The sequence below is a fragment of the Rhinopithecus bieti genome, unplaced genomic scaffold (assembly GCF_001698545.2).
Source record: "Rhinopithecus bieti isolate Rb0 unplaced genomic scaffold, ASM169854v2 scaffold_40368, whole genome shotgun sequence".
NCBI classification, from domain to species: Eukaryota; Metazoa; Chordata; class Mammalia; order Primates; family Cercopithecidae; genus Rhinopithecus; species Rhinopithecus bieti.
The window spans coordinates 1,041,911-1,061,975 of record NW_016817546.1 but is presented as its reverse complement, the minus strand read 5'-3'; the positions used below and the strand labels follow the sequence as shown (position 1 = coordinate 1,061,975).

The following is a 20,065-nucleotide window of genomic DNA, read 5'->3' as shown; positions in this document are numbered from 1 at the left end:
AAAAAAAAAAAAAAAGAGCCTTTCTTCCTACTATGTTATGATAGGCAGAAAGCATAACTGTTTAAAGCTAAAATGTGTAATATTTGACATGTCTTTGGAATACAGCTTCTGGCCAATAAATATTTTCTTCTCCTATAATGTGCAACAAAGTTAGTTGGAAATTAAAACCTAGAGAAATTTTAACTTTTTTATATAAACATGGGCCCCAGTATACAAGAAGTTCTCAAATTTTGGGGTAACTTTAAATGGCTATAAGTTAGAAATCATTTTCCCATAGAAATACTAAAATAAAGCAGAGTAGAGTTTTCAGGTTCATCTACCACCTAAAGTTAAACCAACCTGCCGCTGAAAACTCTACAATACTTACTACAGAATGGCTTAAGCAATGTTTCCATGTACCAAGTATCAATGTAAATGCCAGAAGCATTACATCACGTGGTGAGGCCTAACTTCCAAATACAAACACATGCACGCAGACACACACTCACTCCAGGATTCTCAAAGAGGCAGGGGAGGCTTAAGAACTCTAACTCCCTCAGCAGTCACTTTAATGTTAAGTGGAAGCCAAAGGCTACAGTGAGGTTAGAGGGAACTGGAGGACCAGAAGTTCCCATTTCGTATCAAAAGCCGTGCAGCATACTTCCAGGATGTGGCCTTCCACTGCTTGAGCAGGCTATCTGTTGTGGTAAGAACTCCATGAGTATGCACAGTAACAACATACACACCAGCTAATGGCCACAGTGTTAGGAAGAGAAGCTGGCTGAGGGGTTATCAGCATGGGTTCATTCATTCACTTCCTACCAAGAAATTAAAAGCAAGGTTCTTCTTTCCCTCAAGGGCTTAAGCACCCTATAACCAAAGCAGGGTCAGCCAGGCACAGTGGTTTCATACCTGTAATCCCAGCACTTTGGGAGGCTAGGGCAGGAGGATTATTTGAGGCCAGGAATTCGAGACAAACTTGGGCAACATTAGTGAGATCCCAACTCACCACACCTGGTTAATTTTAAAATGTACTGTAGATGGTAGTCTCACTAGGTTGCCCAGGCTGGTCTCAAACTCCTGGCTTCAAGTGATCCTCCTGCCCCGGCCTCCCAAAGCACTGGGATTATAGGTGTGAACCACTGTGCCCAGCCCTCATCTCCATTTTTTAAATTAAATAACAATGCTGTTGATATCAAGTCCCTTTGGGAACTAGAGATTAGAAAGTATCTATAGTTCTATAGAATAGAAAGTATTCTAGGGTTACTGAGCACTTGAAACAACACTGATACAACTGAGAACTGAATTCAAAATTTTATTTGATCTTAACAAATGTAAATCTAAATAGCTACATATGCCTACTAGCTACCATAGTGAGCAACACAGATTTACAAGACATTTCCATCACAGCAGAAAGTTCTATTCGAAGTGCTATAATATTCACACCTACTATTTGTAGATAGTAAGATCCAAATCAAGGAAAATAGTCTCAGACTAAGAATCAACTTCCCAGGCCCAGAACTGCCTCTTCTAGTATTTAACTAGAACTAAAACAAGCTTCTGGGAAAGAAAAGGCAGATATGATCTTTTTTACAAATGAACAACTGGCTCACTTTGAAACTAACTACCCATCCATACAAGGTGATTTAATCCCTGAAAGCCAGAAGACATAGGTTCCTTTATCAGTAAAATAGAGGTAACACCTACTGCACTTACAAAGACAAAGCCTACAAAACTCTACTACACAATGCTATGTAAAGTAAGTTATTCCTATTATTGTCCATTACTAAAGAAAACTGATTCTTCTTTTATTATTCTTTGTTATTTCACTTTTTTTTTTTTTTTTTTTTAGACGGAGTCTCGCTCTGTCGCCCAGGCTGGAGTGCAGTGGCCGGATCTCAGCTCACTGCAAGCTCCGCCTCCCGGGTTTACGCCATTCTCCTGCCTCAGCCTCCCAAGTAGCTGGGACTACAAGCGCCCGCCACCTCGCCCGGCTAGTTTTTTGTATTTTTTAGTAGAGACGGGGTTTCACCGTGTTAGCCAGGATGGTCTCGATCTCCTGACCTCGTGATCCGCCCGTCTCGGCCTCCCAAAGTGCTGGGATTACAGGCTGGAGCCACCGCGCCCGGCCTGTTATTTCACTCTTAAACTGGAGTAATTAATGATGTATCAATTAAAGGTAAAGAAAACCCATAACTCTAAACACAAACACTGGAAATCAGGTATGTTTAGGGCAGGGTTTATCCATCTCAGCACTAACGACAGTTTGTACTAAATAATTATTTATTATCAGAGGCTGTCCTGTACATTGGAGGATATTTAAGAGCATCCTCGGCCTCTACCTAGTAGCACCCATACACATTTCTTCATGACAATAAAAAATGTCTCAAGACTTGCCAAATGTCTCCTGTGGAGGGCAAAACTACTGGCTTATGGAAAGCCAAAAGCAATAGGAATAGAAGCATTTCATCTGATAAATGACTATGAAGTTGTCGTAAATGGGATTTTTCTCTACCATCAAGCTCTTTCTCTATTTGAGTCTGTTCGTGTATATGAAAGGTATTGATATTTAAACATTTTTACTTTTTTATCCTTTCTTATGCCTCTAATTGCACTGTACCTCTAATACAATGTGGAAAGAATGAACATCCTTGGCTAGTCCCTGATGTCAGTGGAAATGTCTCCCAGGTGTTCTTATTAAATATGACACCAGTTTTAAAAACAATCAAACCATAATCATAGTATTGGAAAAACTGACTATTTTCCTCCTTTAGATTTAATAGTTTGATATATGCTATCAAAAGAGTGAAACACTGAACCAACCTTGTATTCCTTGAATAAATCCCAGCTGGTCACAAAGTATTTTTTAAATAAGGTATTAAATTTTTAAAAAAACGAAAAGAATTTGATTAATTACATCTAAGTTTTCTTCCTCATAAATCTGTTTTTATCTTTATTTCCTTCTTTGTACATTTTTATTGTTGCTGTTATTCATGAAAGGTTTATTCATAACAGCCTAGAAGCAACCCAAATGTCCAGCAACAGGTAAATAAATTGTATATATATATACAATAAAATACTACACAAATACAAAGATCTAGTGATACATTTCAAAATACCATGGACAACTCTTAAAAATAAAATGTTGAGTATAAGAAGTCAGACACAAAAACAGTTAACACTGCATGATTCCACAGCTTTAGAAGAGGAAAAGTAACTTATAGTGAGAGAAACCTGAACAGGTGGTGATTCTGGGTGGGAGGTTTTGAGAGGGAAGGATCTTGAGGGAACTTCCTGAGATGAGCGGAATATGCCAAGTCTTGTTTAGGGTCAAACAAATTTATGAAAATGTACACTTAAAATCCACATTGAACTGTATATTAAAAAACTACTGGAGGAAAGTAAAACCATGAGAACCATTTGGTAATGGTAAATAGCGGTAGCTGTTTAAAGTTGGTAATCTTGCCAGTTAGCCGGCCCTCAAACACTGAGTATTGAGCAGAGCTGAAGAAAGGGTTTCCATAGCCAGGTAAGGCCACCAGGATTGGCTCTGATTGGGTAGCATCCATTTGAAGTATTTTACAATTCACCTTGTGAACAGTGTTTACCTTTAAACATGTGTGTATATGTGTGCAGAAGTATGGGTATGATTTTAAGTATTCAGTACTTTTTATCAGAGCCCTTTTCTCACCATGATCTCTGTCAAAAGTAGGACATTATTTGACATTGTTTACAGAATAGATGAGGAGAGACTGTTAAGAGAAAACTGCCACCACATCCACCTTGCTGAAATACCCAGTTTCAGAGCCTTCTAAAGTCCTGTATACCCTGTATCTAAAGCAATGCTTCATTGTTAACAGAAACATGACTAAGACAGGGAAGCCCCATGTGTTAGCACCCTTTCATTCAACAGTAAAAAAGGCGTCCTGGAAATGACTCGTTTCAGTAATCCTTCAGTGGGGCCCCAGGGAGTTTTACACCTGGGGCATCATCTGAAGGGTCTACTGGCTACCAAGAGGAGGCAGCTATATGAAGAGGATGAAGAAGAGACAAGAGAGTCCCTCTTATGTAAGGAGACAATACAAATTAAAACTGTGGCCTAGAAATTCATTCCCTTAAAACTACCAATAACTGGGAGGGTCTTCTTGTATCCCCAGGCATGAGCAAACCCCAAAGAAACTCATGACGAAGTACACCAGCATACACAGAATGTTTACAGCAGCAAATCTGTTGAAAGCTATTATTATTATTAAGATGGAGTCTTAATAAAAAATTATTTAAAATAAAAAAAATTATTAAAATATTTTTTTTTTTTTTTTTTTTTTTGGAGACAGAAACTTGCTTGCTCTGTCACCCAGACTGGAGCACAGTGGCACGATCTCGGCTCACTGCAACCTCCGCCTCCCAGGTTCAAGTGATTCTCCTGCTTCAGCCTCCCGAAGAGCTGGGATTACAGACACATGTCACCACGCCCAGCTAACTTTTTGTATTTTTAGTAGAGACGGGATTTTATTCCTCATGACCTGCCTCAACCTCCCAAAGACGTGGGATTACAGGTGCAAGCCACCACTCCTGGCCTTCCTTTTTTTTTTTTTGGAGATAGGGTCTCCCTCTGTCACTTGGGCTGAAGTGCAGTGGTTTGATCTCAGTTCACTGAAGACTCAACTTCCCAGGCTCAGGTGATTCTTCCAGCTCAGCCTTCCCGGTAGCTGGGACTACAGGTGTGTGCCACCACACTCAACAATTTTTTGTAGAGATAGGATTTCACCATATTGCCCAGGCTGGTCTCAAACTCCTGGGCTCAAGTAATCTGTCCAGCTTGGCCTCTCAAAATGTTGGGATTACAGGTGTGGGCCACCATGCCTGGCCAAAAAAAAAAAAAAAAGAAAAAAAATTATATATACATATAAAATTTTAGTTTGTATTTCCCCTTTTGCCCAGGAGTTGCTTAACAGGAAGTTTTAAATTTCCAGGTGAAAGGACCTTCTGTTGTTTGTTTTTCTTAGTAAACTACAGTTTTATTGCATTTTAATCAAATGATTTTTTTTCTGTGATCTAATATATGACCAATTTTTGAGAAGGTGGCAAGATACATAATTCAATGTGTATTCTTTATTATTACAGGATAGAGTTCAAAATATGTCTGTAGGCCAGGTGTGGTGGCTTACGCCTGTAATCCCAGCACTTTGGGAGGCCGAGGTGGGCAGATCACAAGAGGTCAGGAGTTCAAGACCAGCCTGGCCAACAAAGTGAAACCCTGTCTCTATTAAAAATACAAAGATTAGCTGGGCATGGTGGCAGGCGTTTGTAATGCCAGCTACTTGGGAGGCTGAGGCAGGAGAATTGTTTGAACCCGGGAAGCAGAGGTTGCAGTGAGCCAAGATGGTGCCACAACAAGCATGAGTGACAAGAGCAAGACTTAATCTCAAAAAAAAAAAAAATTAAGATTATTAGCTTAGGGGAAAAAAAGTCCAAAACTGTACAAAATCTGTAACAAGGAAGATTTTTAAACACTCCTGAAAGACAAAAAAGTGGACGTGAACAAATGGTAAAACATCCCCTACTCAAAATGGCATTTCTCCACAGATTAATTAATAAATCCAATACAATCCCAGTATAAATACCAACAAGCTTTCTTTTTCTGAAATAAAACAAAATATTAAGGTTCACATGGAAAAACAAATAACTAAAAAAGGGAAGAACACACATTTAAACATACTATAAAGCCTCTGTAATTAAGAAGTGTAGTGCTGGTACATAAATAGACAATAGAATAACAAAACAAAGAGCAAGTACAAAATACATATGGAAAGCAAGACATGACAATGGTAACATCTCAAACCACTACAGTCAACACAGATATTTTACTTAGTAGTGCTAGAACAACTGGGTAGAGTTATTCTTTAAATATGGTGTAGGGAAAGTCTTTCTAACTATGACTCAAAATCCAGAGGCAATAAAAGACTGATAAATTTGATTAGATAAAAATACATTTTACACAATTAAAAAAATCAATAAGTAAAATTAAATGAAAACTAGCAAAAGTGGGAGAAAAATATTTGCAACAATTGCCATGTACCACAGTCATATAAAGCACTTTTAAAAGTAAAACAAAAGAAAACCAATAGAAAATACATAAACAGACAATTTACAAAAAAAGAGACAAAAATATCCTTCAAACATATGAAAAAATGTTCAAACTCATTGTTAGTGAAATAAAATAAAAACACGGAGATACCACTTCTCACCTATCAGACTTTTAAATTTTTAAAAAAGACCAAACATTCTATTAAGAAAACAGGCAGGCAGGCCAGGCACAGTGGCTTATGCCTGTAATCCCAGCCCTTTGGGAGGCTGAGACGGGCGGATCACGAGGTCAGGAGATCGAGACCATCCTGGCTAACACGGTGAAACCCCGTCTCTACTAAAACACAAAAAATTAGCCGGGCATGGTGGCGGGCGCCTGTAGTCCCAGCTACTCGGGAGGCTGAGGCAGAAGAATGGCATGAACCCGGGAGGCAGAGCTTGCAGTGAGCCAAGGTCGTACCACTGTACTCAAGCCTGGGCGACACAGCGAGACTCCATCTCAAAAAAAATAAAATCTTCTAGTGTTGGACTAGAATTGAAATTAATACAACCTTACAAAAGTCTGGGGTTAGGGGAGGTTATTAGGCATAGGTTAGTATACATATACATCCTAGCTCTGCTTGCTAACTGGATCTAGAAACAATGACACCCAGTAGTAATACACATGCCTAATACCCAAATCTTGGTTTCTAAACACTGCTCTCCACTAAAGGGAACCCGGGCTCCTCATAGAATGATTAATTCCAGCGCTGGAGGTTGGAAAATAAAAAACAAGTCTGAGAACATCTTGTGGAGCTAGAAAATAAGAAAGTGCTCAAAAAAATATGGAGGTTTGCTGGAAAAATGCAGTGGCCAATCTGAAGTAGCGCCTAATGGCCAAAGTTGGGTAATAAAACAAAAAATAATAAATTATAACAAAATAAATATCCGTAAGTTCATGCTGATGTAAATATTCAGATAGATTTATGGGGTAAAAGGGAGATTTATTTACTACAGTGGAATTCCAATTAATAAATGTTAGAAAAAAAGAAGAAAATGAAAAACCACCAGAGGCAAGCTTCACAGTAGTAACTTTTACAGATGAAATCCACCGATAGGTGCTTAAAATCACTGGGTGAAAATTTAAGGAGATAAATGATTTGCATAGTCTCAAAGTATCTCCCAAGTTAATTAAGTACAGGGGAAAAGCTGCTTTACAGTGAAGAAACCTGGCAGACGCCACATTCATCAAGTGGACAAGGTCAATGTCACTAGTAATCAGACATTATCAACCTCATGAAGCCCATGATAAGATGCACTCAGAAACATGTAATTTCTGTGGTTCTTGCCCAAAATGCCTTACCTCAGAAAAGCCAAATTGAGGGACATTTGACAAAATAATTGATCAATAATACTTACAATACCAAGGAAGGTCCTGAATGGCAAGGAAAGACTGGAGAACTATTACACGCTGCAGGAGACTAAGGAGAAATAACCAAATGCAATGTGGGATCCCATATAAGATCCTAGAACAACAACGAGGATGTTGTTGAAATTCGAAGACCATCTTTAGTCTAATGCTATTGTATCAATGTTAATTTCCTGGTTCCGATAACTGTACTGTAGTTGTAGAAGCAGCTCACATTAGGAGATTAGAGATACATTGAACCTGAGTACTTGTAACTTTGCTGTGTGTCTAAAAATAGCTCCAAATAAAAGTAAGTTTTTCAAATACTACGAAGTACTCTAGGGCAGACAGAATATCTTAATGGGTAGGTTCCCATAACCAAACTTAGGCCCTTCATCTACTAGTAGATGAATAAAGTGTTACATGATGAATGAATAAATAAAGGAACTGACAGGTTATGATGTCTAATGAAGTACTAAGCATGTATAGACAAAACAATAAAACTGTTACAGGTCAAAGTTATTTCACATGTAAAAGCAACTGTAGATTAAAGCCAGAAAAGGATTCTTAAACTGCAAAACTAAGAGCTCTGAGACACCATGACACTCCTTACGAAACTTGCAGGAGCTCAAGGGTTTTTTCTTTTTTTGAGATGGAGTCTCGCTCCGACACTCAGGCGGGAGTGCAGTGGCGCAATCTCGGCTCACTGCAACCTCCGTCACCTCCCAGGTTAAAGCGATTCTCCTGCCTCAGCCTCCCTAGTAGCTGGGACTACAGGCACCAGCCACCACACTTGGCTAATTTTTTGTAGTTTTAGTAGAGACGGGGCTTTACCACGTTGGCCAGGTTGGTCTCGAACTCCTGACCTCAGGTGATCTGCCCACCTCGGCCTCCCAAAGTGCTGGGATTACAGGCGTGAGCCACCGTGTCCTGCCACTAAAGGATTTTTAAATGGTTGGGAAACTCTCCACAGATGTAACTAATCTGTTTCCAGCCCTAAACATATACATGATACTAGTTGCTCATAACAAAGTAAGGAGATAAATTAATTCAGAATGAAAAAAACAACAGACTGGAAGCCTCAAACAGCTAATTTAGGGCTCCTTGGCCCTGGTCTTCCAGAAAATTCATCCTAAGGCATCTTCCTATAATACGAACCTCTGGGTAAAATGATAGCCTATAACCTGACCTGCAGTAGGATATTTTTTTCACCAGTGACTCCTCGAAATAGGAAGCAGATATTCAGAAAGTTGGAAAACAGCCCTTAAGTCGACATTTACGATCTCCTCTGCTGCCCTCCACAATCAATACTGCAGAATGCACTGATGCCAGTGCACAATAAACCCGAGAATGTTCCCCAGGTCACATGTCCTCAGTCCAATCACAAAGCAATCACTCCAGATCCTTGGATCATTAATAAAACATTATCCTTAGGGGAGAAAAAGTAGCATAGAAAACAAATTACAAGTTACAAGTTTATTGGCTCATTCTTGGAGCACGTTGAGATGGCTCCCTAAGCTGAACTCTTCTCCATATACCTGAAGGTATCTAAATAATCCCTACTCCTCCAACAGGCACAGAGAAATAGTAAAAAAAGTGTATGCTGAGTGATTACACCATCATTAACTCAGTACAAAATTAAACTTAATTTCATTTATTTTTTTCTTCCCCTTATACTTTTAAGAACTCAGCAGAAATTCAATGAGCTATGGAGTGTACTATACATGTTACTAGGGCATGAGATGCTCTTTGAGGGACTTTCACACTCCTCACCGTACTGGATGTGGAACCAGATGTGTGTGTTTGGTTCAGGATTCTGTCATTAGTCATGTGACCTTGAACAAGTTTGTCAAAAGGTTAGCTCAAACATTAAAAAACTTGACACTGGTCACAAGGCTACAGCAGAGCCACGATTCAAACACAAGTCTTTTAATTCAGTCTATTATACCACAATGCCAGCCAAAAATACTTACCCGGGAATAAACAGAACTCAAAGAATACTCTATTCAAAATGCTAACTTTACTCTTTGGTGCTTATTGATAATGTGTGATGAAATAAGATCAGCAGCTGTAGAAACTTATCTTGAAAGGTAGAGATAAGGGACAGCCAAGGTCAAGTATTCAAAACTGACAGCAATGCAGTTAATGCTGGATCTCAACACATTTCTACAACTGCGAAGGGCTCAGATTTCCTTACAGGAAGAAACTCTGGTAGGAAAAAGTTATAATCTCACAATTTACAAAGAAGCTACAGGGCATTTTGTTTTCCTTTTGATTGACCACGGCTAAAGGATAAAGCTCTCTCTTCTCCTTTATAACCCAACTCTAGCACCAGCTTGAAAGAAAACCTTATACATCAGTTTCCTCCTGAGTGAATGGAATGGCAAGAGCCCCCTCAGAGTTACTGCGACTGGATGAATCCACACAACTGAGCCCTTTGATCTTCAAGAAGAATGGTGCTAAGCACTAACATGATCAGTCTTTTTCTTTTTTCTTTTTTGTTCCCCATGGTTTTTTTTTCATTACATTTATTTGATCCCTTTTTATGTGCCTACAGACTATTTTATTTGTGTCTCTCTCAAAATTGAATTTATTTTTAGTAGTACTGGTTTATAACTATGGAGAAAGAACAAACTCTTTCTGTGCATAAACTATGAAAAGAAAATTGGAAAAAAAAGTTAAAGCTTAACTTTAACCATCTCCCACCAAATACATCCCAAACATTTTTTAAGTTAATCTACCTTGGTGAAGGGAAAGAGAATAAACAGAGACTGCTGGGGGCACTGCCATCCCATTCTATTTTACGGGAGTAATGGGACAGTCAAAGCTTCTGTCACGGTGAGCGCTGCTGCCAAGAATGAGGCCAGATCACTAAGTGACAGCAAAGCGACCCTGCACCATTAGGGAAATGCATCCACACACACGTGTGACCCTGCACCACCAGGTCAGCACGTCCACACACGTGACTCCGCACCACCAGGCTAGCATGTCCACAAACACACGCTATACACCAGTAGGTCAGCGCGTCCACACACACGTGTGCAACACTGCACCACTAGGCCAGCGCATACACACACACACGCAAAATTGCACCATTAGGCCAGCGCGTCCACATGCACGAGACACTGCACCACCAACCCAGCGCGTCCACACACTCACACGACACTGCACCATTAGACCAGCTTGTTCAGTGACCAAACGACCACCTGTCATCTGATGTCTTTGAAAAAAATTCAGTAGTCAAGTCACAAAAGAATGTTGTAGTATAAAATCAAATTCAAGATAAAAGTTTTATAAAGCAGCTACCACTTTTTATGACCACTTTAAAGAAAACACCACAGGAGGGAAAAAAAACTAATTAATTAGGATTCTAATTATATACCCAGTGAAAAGAAGATGAAGTATTACCACTGTAGCACTCCAGCTGTGGTGGCCAGTGAAAGGACAGTGACTTACACATTTACACATCTCCAAGAAACATCTGATTGTAAACTTAGCTACACTAAATTCATGGAATCCAGATGGAATTATTTGGGATAACCTGTTCTTCTGAAAATGCTAAAATAAGATAAACATGGGCCGGGTGTGGTGGCTCATGCCTGTAATCCCAGCACTTTGGGAGGTTGAGGTGGGTGGATCACTTGAGGTCAGGAGTTCAACACCAGCCTGGCCAAGATGGTGAAACCCTGTCTCTACTAAAAATGCAAAAATTAGCTGGGCGTCATGGCACATGCCTGTAGTCCCAGCTACTCAGGAGGCTGAGGTAGGAGAATCACTTGAACCCGGGAGGTGGAGGTTGCAGTGAAGTGAGCCAAGAACAAGGCACTGAGCTCCAGCCTGGGTGACAAAGCAAGACTCTGTCTCAGAAAAAAAGATTCTACAAATCTCAATACCAATAATAACTACTCAAATATATTGATTTTAAGCATTTATGTCAAAACATGTTGAATACACAGTCACACATCTCACATAGTTGTTCAACTGAAACTCTAAATTGCTTAAAATCTTTTCCCTCAACCTGTGAGACAAGATGGAAAGAGGAAGGAAAGAGTATGCAAACCAGTGTAAGAAGTAGTCCAGGATTTGGCTGAGCGTGGTGGTTCACACTAGTAATCCCAGCACTTTGGGAGGCCGAAGTGGGTGGATTGCTTAAGCTTAGGAGTTCAAGACCAGCCTGGGCAAGATGGTAAAACCTCATCTCTACAAAAAACACAAAAATTAGCCAGGGTGGTGGTGTACACCTGTAGTCCCAGCTACTTGGGGAGGTAGGATTGCTTTGAGGCCAGGAGTTTGAGGCTGCAGTGAGCCATAATCTCACCAATGCACTCCTGGATGACAGAGCGAGATCCTGTTTCAAAAAAAAAAAGAACAAGACCAGAAACATTCAAAGAAATCTTCAAGGATTAAGTGACCGGTCCATTAACCATATTCCAGGAATTCAGTCACTGGACCCAGCTAACAATATTCCAGGATTAAGTCACCGGTTCCAGCTAACAATATTCCAGGATTAAGTCACTGGTCCCAGGTAAAAATTGAACTGTTCCATCAATATAACCAACCCTGCATTAACTTCCTTTGTTCAGCAAGTGAGCTTAAGTTTGGAAAGCGAATCTTAAAAGTCATACAAAGCTTGTGGAAGTTCACAGGAAGTTTATAAAACCCTGAGAAATTCTCTAAATTCATCTAAATTCCTGTAAGAAGTCAAACCTAACTACATCCACGCCACACCCCACAGCAGAGTTGGCAAACTATGGCCAGAAAAGCCTCATCTGGCACACCGCCTGCTTCCTGTGGCCTGAGAGAAGAGTTTTTGCATTTTTAAATGGCTGAAAAAGAAAGCAAAAGAAGAGTATCTCCTGACACATGAAAATTAAATGAAACTCAAATTTCAATATCCATAAAGTTTTATTGGAGCACAGCCACTTCATTTATTTCATGTTGTCTATGGCTTTTATGCTGCAATGGTTGAGCTGAGTCACTGCAACAGATACCATGTGAAATATCAGCTGACCCGAAAAGCTTGTCAAAGCCTGCCCGAAAGTTGCTACTAATTTACCTTGAAATAACAGACTTTAGCTATGTAGCTTTGCACAAAAGACTCCAGATGGTTTTTCTGAATACCATCTGAGCATCAGAATGGAGAAATTACTGTAACTCATTGTAGTTTTAAGATAAAAGCTAACAAAATCCTAGAATTTTATTAAAACCGTATTAAGTACTTAACAAAAAAAAGTAGTCTTTCACCACTTTATTAATGATTATTTTCAGTGAGGAAAGGGTTTTAAGAGTATTAGTAGCCTTACTTCCTATACCACTTAAAAGGCCCAACGTCAGTCATACACCCACAAAATGAGCCATTACGGCCATCCTTTTCTTGAAAGAGACAGAATAATACCCAAAGATGCAAATGTCACGGTCGTTTTTTTGACATAATTCCTGAAGACATTATGACCAGCTGGAATGTTACCTTCTGCCTCAGAATGAAATCTTCAGTATCTTCCTACCCACCTCTTCTCCCTACCAATGAAGCTATCTAATAGGAAATTTTTCAGACATACAGAAAACGGAAGAATAGTTCAATGAAAATCTCTATAAACTTTGCCTAGATTCTCAATTAATTACACGCTGCCATATCTGCGTCATCTGCCATATCTGCGTCATCCGTTTCTCTATCTTCTCTAGTGGCAGGAATTAAATCTTTAGAAAGTAAACTGCAGGCCGGGCACGGTGGCTCAAGCCTGTAATCCCAGCACTTTAGGAGGCCGAGACGGGCAGATCACGAGGTCAGGAGACCAAGACCATCCTGGCTAACACGGTGAAACCCCGTCTCTACTAAAAAATACAAAACAAAACTAGCCGGGCGAGGTGGCGGGCGCCTGTAGTCCCAGCTACTCGGGAGGCTAAGGCAGGAGAATGGCGTAAACCCGGGAGGCAGAGCTTGCAGTGAGCTGAGATCAAGCCACTGCACTCCAGCCTGGGTGACAGAGCGAGACTCCATCTCAAAAAAAAAAAAAAAAAAAACAAAGAAAGTAAACTGCAGACCATCAGAACACTTTTTCCCATCTCAGCTTCCCAAAGTGCCAGGATTACAGATGTGAGCCACTGCACCTGTCCGTTGGAACATTTCACCCACATGCTTCAGCAAACAATACCAGGATAATAATTTCCAAGGAAATGAAGATACAGTAATATAGAAAGGGCATTAAAAAGTAAATTATCAAAAAAGAGAGAGAGAGAAGAGGTAAAGCTAGATTAGTGAAGATACGGAGAACCTCTGCAATCTCAACAATCCAGAGCAGACACTGGAATGTTCACTCTGAGGCCAAAAGAGGAGTCTGATTAATACAGTGACTACTAAAAGATCAGGAGAGATTAGATTCTCCACCTCCTGCACTCAATGACTCCTCCTTCACATGGAAGAGCATGTCTCCAGTACTTACCTAAGGGCAGCAGCATGGTAAGTGTCAACGTAATCAGAAATGAAGAGCTCTCGGTTCTTGATAACTGGGTCTGTAATGACAAGTTCTCTTCCAGAGTCTGTCAAAAAATTAATTAAGAGGGCATTAAAACTGAGTTTCCCAAAACAAGTAAAAAAATTTTGTAAAACTTTTCCTTCAGGTTTACCACCCACTAAATAACCAGGCCTGGTGAGCATCATAAGTATGCAAAATAGAGAAGAGGAATCACAAACTGCAAGAATAACAGTAACAGAAAGTACAGTTTTTGTCAACAAAGTATCTTCTTGGCTATGTTTTATACCCCTTACTAAGTCCCTATATTTTGCCAAAATGGTTAAGCACAAATGGAAAAAGAGCAGAAACAACTATCTTATCCTAGCACCTCTTCAACTACCAAAATACTTAGTGATCCTGTCCATCTTATTTTTCTTGCTAAATATTACAAAATAGAGTGAAATCACACAGCTTCCATTGAAAATAATATTTTTAACAAGGAACTATAATTTACTTGCTTTAACGGAGGTTTTCTTTATAGTCTCAAAGGAGGGAAAAAAAAAAACACCCAGCAAGATAAAAAAGAACATCATTCTTCCAAGTTGTTTTTCACTGGTTTGTTGACTGTGAGAAGAGTGCAGCAGGATCAGGGCCAGGCAAAGTTTGATGCCAGCGCCAGGACTGCCATTTAGAGGATGCACGGCCCCAGCAATGTCCTTAGCATCACTCAACCTCAGTTTCCTCATCTGGAACTGGAGAGGGACAGACCCACCCCTCATGTGACTAATTGGTAACCAATGTGAATCGCCAAGCGTAAGGCCTACCAACATCCAAAAATCCATTTTTAAAAAAGTTATCTTCATTTAATGAATGTCTTTAGAAAGAACATTGCCCAAAGCTAAGAAATACATGAATCAAACCAGAAGGACATATTTACCATTTTCATTATGTCGATCCTGAACCAAATGCTGATACACAGAATCTGGAACCTCAGACTGACGGTAGTACCATTTGACGTTCATGAGGAGATGGTCCCTCTTACTCTGAAAAGGAAAATCTAACAGCATTAGGAACAGGATTTCAGGTGGCCACAAGTGCATATCATACCCATGACAAAAGCCCCTGTAAACGGGTGGACAGGTAGATAGGGAGAGACACAATTACCATCAGGACCACAACAATACATAAGTCAGTTATGAGGTCAAATTTTATTTTTTAAAAACACCCATCAATAGATCCCTCTCACCTTACCCCTCTAAACTGCTGATTTCAGGAAACAAAAGGAGACCAGTCTCGAATTTGTTTATCTCCTCAGTTTGATTAACTAATCCATTCAACATTACAGTTTTATTTAACATTAACTATACAATACTATATGAATATATCCTTCTATTTTAATCTTTAATCATTTTGGTAAATATTTACAGTCAGTGTTAGCATACTGTCAAGGCTCATTAAGGGCAATAGGCTAGAAAGAACTTACCCAGCAAGGCCTGGCACAAAATAATCTCTTCTCCAAGGTCTGCCTATTACCCAGACTAAATTAGATTCTCCTTCCACTTTTTAGCCACAGTTACTGTTATGTGCCAAACGACTATAGCGAAGAATGGGTGGTGATGAAGGTACTATGAGTCCAGAGACCTCATCTCATTTATTTCCGAATCTCCAGGTAATAGAACATCTTGTATATTTGTGAATAATGAAGAGTTTATGATGATCACATAAATGATCCTGTAAATGTTTAAAGGACACTGAACTATGTTATCCCTAAAAGTTAATTTTGTTCCCAGTTTGTTCAGAGAATAAAGGATCAAATATTGCCCTTCCATTAGCAAGTTACAGGGCTACAGCTTGCAAAAGATCATCTCTGCGCCTGGTCAAGAAATAGCTCAACAGGGAGTGCACTGAGGTTTCCTGCAGCCCCTAAAATACTTTTCCAACCCATGTGTGGCCTTAACAGAATTCTCCAAGGTGAATGGAATATCATTCCTTTCAGCAGCCTCTACATTCTCATCACAGGCCCGCTGGTCAGTAATGAATGAGAGTTAAAATTCAAGAAATGCCTCATGTTTATAAAGGGGATGCCTAAATCCTAAAACATGATAAAAGAGCCCTCATTAATGAAGGAAGATACTTCCTGCTTTAACAAGCAGTCACAAATACAGCCAACACTAAAACACCAAGAAAGTTCCAAAAAACCTTTGCTAAAAAACACTTAAAAGCCATTTAAAGAATCAGAAAGATAACAATTGCCACAAGTTTCAACAGAACTCAAATGTGAAGATGTGGTTTTATTTTATTTTATTTTATTTTTGAGAAGGAGCCTCACTCTGTCACCCAGGCTGGAGTGCAGTGGCATGATCTCAGCTCACTGCAACCTCCACCTCCTAGGTTCAAACGACTCTCCTGCCTCAGCCTCCCAAATAGCTGGGATTATAGGTGTGTGCCATCATGCCTAGCTATTTTTGTATTTTTAGTAGAGACAGGTTTTGACCATGTGGGCCCCACTGGTCTGGAACTCCTGACCTCAAATGATCCATCCACCCGCCTTGGCCTCCCAATGTGCTGGGATTTCAAGCATGAGCCACCACACCAGCCAAAAATGTGCTGTTTCAAAGTAAACACAAAAATTAGCTGGGTATGGTGGTGCATGCCTATAATCCCAGCTACTCAGAGGCTAAGGCAGGAGAATTGCTTGAACCCAGAGGGGGAGGTGGCGGTGAGCCGAGATCATGCCATTGCACTCCAGCCTGGGCAACGAGAGCAAAACTCTATCTCAAAACAAAAACAAAAACAAAACAAAACAAAACAAAAAACATAAATATCAAGATTCTTTCTTTGCATTTAACTGTGCCAAATATACATGCCTACAAAAGTAGGGCATCATCACTGGTTTAATTACACTTTACACATAGAATAATCCTACATGATGAGTACTTTTTAGTATTTATCCATTTTACATCTTTATATTAAAATTTTTTTGATGGCAAAAAAATTTTCTACACTGTTTATGCTGCAGATGGGAAAAAGAGGACGCACCAGTACGTTAAATAAACAGAATAAATGTTACATGTAGCAGTTTAGAGAAATAATTACTTTTAGCAGGGGATTACGGAAGTGCTAACATCTGACTTGAGAAAAAAATGGGAGAGATTTCAATGAATTTTTTCTAGACAAAAGAGGAAACCCGAGAAAGACATAAAGATAGACAAACTATTGGAAATATCTAGACCCCACAGTCCATCTACATGCGGCGAGGAAGCCATTCTGGGGCAATATGGAGAAGAACCTGAGTCCTGACTCTGTCTGGCCTTTAGTGAGCTTACAGGACAACTGGAGTTTTCTAACTTTAATACACAGGCAGTGAGGGACCAATCGCCAGCACCTGGGAGAGCAACTAGACAGTGTAGGAGATCAGAATATACTACCTCAAAATTTGCTCTCTGGCATAAGGATTATTTTGCCAAGAACTTAGAGGGGTAGAGGAAAAATTATATTTTGTCTCCAACAAAACTTAGTTTCTTCCCTAGGCAGGATGATAAAAAGCAGGATCAGGATAAGATTACTCATTATAGAAAAAAAATACATAAACCAGGGGAAGCAGCAGCACCTGTCTGACAGTGCTCAGGGACGCATTCAGTTACAATACACCATCTATAATAAGGACTCGCTCAGCCTCAGCACCACTGACATTTGGGCCAGAGGATTCTTTGTTGTGGGATCTGCCTGTGCACTGTTAGATGCTTAATGACATCCCTGGCTTCTAACCACTAATTGCCAGTGGCACCCATCCTCCAGTTCTGACAACCAAAACTGTCTCTAAACATTGCTAAATCTCCCCTGTGGGGACAAAATTATCCCTAGTTGAGAAATCACTGGTCTAGTAATTCATTTTGTTTTGTTTTTTTAAGGAAAACAAAACCAGAATGACAAAAATAAAACCTGGTTCAAGCACTACAGGGTAGGGAATATGGCCTACTGGAAAGAAGATGGGAAGGCCTGCAGTCCCCTGCAATCTCAATTCCGTGACTTCCCATGTATGTGACTTGGGGCACATTACCGAGATTCTCCCAGTCTCCCCTTTTCTATAAAAAGGAGATACTAGGCCGGGCGCGGTGGCTCAAGCCTGTAATCCCAGCACTTTGGGAGGCCGAGACGGGTGGATCACGAGGTCAGGAGATCGAGACCATCCTGGCTAACACGGTGAAACCCCGTCTCTACTAAAAAAAATACAAAAAACTAGCCGGGCGACGTGGCGGGCGCCTGTAGTCCCAGCTCCTCGGGAGGCTGAGGCTGGAGAATGGCGTGAACCTGGCAGGCGGAGCTTGCGGTGAGCTGAGATCCGGCCACTGCACTCCAGCCTGGGTGATAGCGAGACTCCGTCTCAAAAAAAAAAAAAAAAAAAGGAGATACTGAAATCTACCTAAAATAATTACTGAAAGAATCAAAAAGACAGAAAGCATCTAGAACCGAGTAGATGCTCAATGAATATTGTTTCATCTATTGGTAGGTGATTATAACCAATAGTTCACAGAAAAATCTGAAGAACTGTGCCAAGAAGTGTAGGAGTTACTTCTTCACCAGAACTTGGTTTCCTGCAAGGGATGATAGTGATCTCTAGTCACTGAGCTACTAATATGTGCTTCAGTGCTCACAGAAATGAATTACTTCACTGAGCATATAGGAGTCCAGATCTACTAGCACTCCTAACAACAATGTTTTAAAATCTACCAGTCTATGTATTTCTGCAACACATTTAAGATGTCTGAAAACCTGAAGGGCAACAAAAATACCATTTAGATATAGTAACTCAAATTTGTACAATGCCTATTTTTCAGAACCAAGCCAGGCATACTGGTGATCTTTTGAGGTACAATATCTATGTTATCTTATGATGTAGGAATACCTACTGATTATACACACAAATAAATCACTGCTTTCGTTTATTTGTTCCTAGATGTATGAATTCTAATATTATACTTTACAATGGCAGTGAAAGAACAATTGGATTCCCCAATGCAGTACTATGTAATAACCAGGGAGTGGCAGCATTGTGCTACAAAGACTTCACAATCAAGTCAACAGACAAAACACACAAAGGTAGACTGGAAGTAAACAACAATTTGGAACAAATTTAAGGAGCTGTAATATCCACAATCTTTCTAAAGAGGCCGGTAACTTAACTATAAATTAAAAGTCTATTATAAAGGGAGGCAATGTGTGGTTTCAGCAGGTACTAGATTAAAATTAGGTAATCTAGGATTGCAGTTCAGTCTGCAACTGCTAGTCGCAACCTTAGTGGAGTCCCCCAACCCTCTGAAAAGGGAAGGGATGGAAAAAAATTGTTTCTATGTTCTCTTTCCATTCTTACATGTTTACATCTAGATTTCTTCCTCAAACAAAACCAAGTAGATAAAATGATGCTGTGGGAGAATCTCTAATTTTTTCTCTGTATTTGTGCAATGGCACTGGCTAACAGTGCCATCCTAAAGAAGGTTTACAAATTAAAATGTCACCTTCAGGGGAAGCTGGCCACTGCTATACTGAGGGAGAAGAGAGCATCCCCTCCCTGAGTAAGTGTTCCCAAAGCTACCTCAGACACAGAAGTATTGCTCGAAAGGTAAGACACAGGTAATCATCTATTTCCTACTACTCACTAGTCAAAGAATTTTGTTCAAAATCACAGAAAATTAAAGCCAGACATGAATTTAGAGATCATGCGATTCAAGCAAAACTGTCTGGGTTTGAATCCTGGCTCTGCAACTTACTAAGCTATGTGACTTTGGGCAAGTAACTTCTCCAAGCCTCAATTCTCTCATATACAAAATATGTATATGAGAAAACCAAGTTTCTACCTTATTCGGTTGTGAGGATTAAATAAATTAATATAAAGCAAGTTGATGAGCTCAATAAATGTTAGATATTACTATCACTGTTTTACAGAAAAAAGAGAGTAGCCAAGATAGAAAAGAGGTCACTTAAGGTTTTGCTTTTCTAAGATTCAAAATTATGTTAGTAATAGCAATATAAAAATAAGTCATACAGCAAATTAAGAGGAAAATGTCTTCACTTTTCCAACAACTCTAGAGGCTTATCAAGAATTTCTTGGCCGGGCGCGGTGGCTCAAGCCTGTAATCCCAGCACTTTGGGAGGCGAGACG

At 39.8% G+C, this 20,065-nt stretch overlaps 1 protein-coding gene across 6 annotated transcripts in view; it reads right to left on the bottom strand.

Moving 5' to 3' along the window:
- The window catches only part of RERE (arginine-glutamic acid dipeptide repeats), a 492,528-nt gene that overhangs the window by 199,653 nt on the left and 272,810 nt on the right, over positions 1-20,065 (bottom strand). For all 6 annotated transcript variants that reach the window (XM_017856041.1, XM_017856039.1, XM_017856042.1 and 3 more), the window contains 2 exons: positions 14,843-14,948; positions 13,894-13,990 (listed from right to left, as the gene is read on the bottom strand). In XM_017856041.1, coding sequence (XP_017711530.1) covers positions 13,894-13,990; positions 14,843-14,948 — 203 coding nt within the window. The remainder of the gene's footprint in view (positions 1-13,893; positions 13,991-14,842; positions 14,949-20,065) is intronic.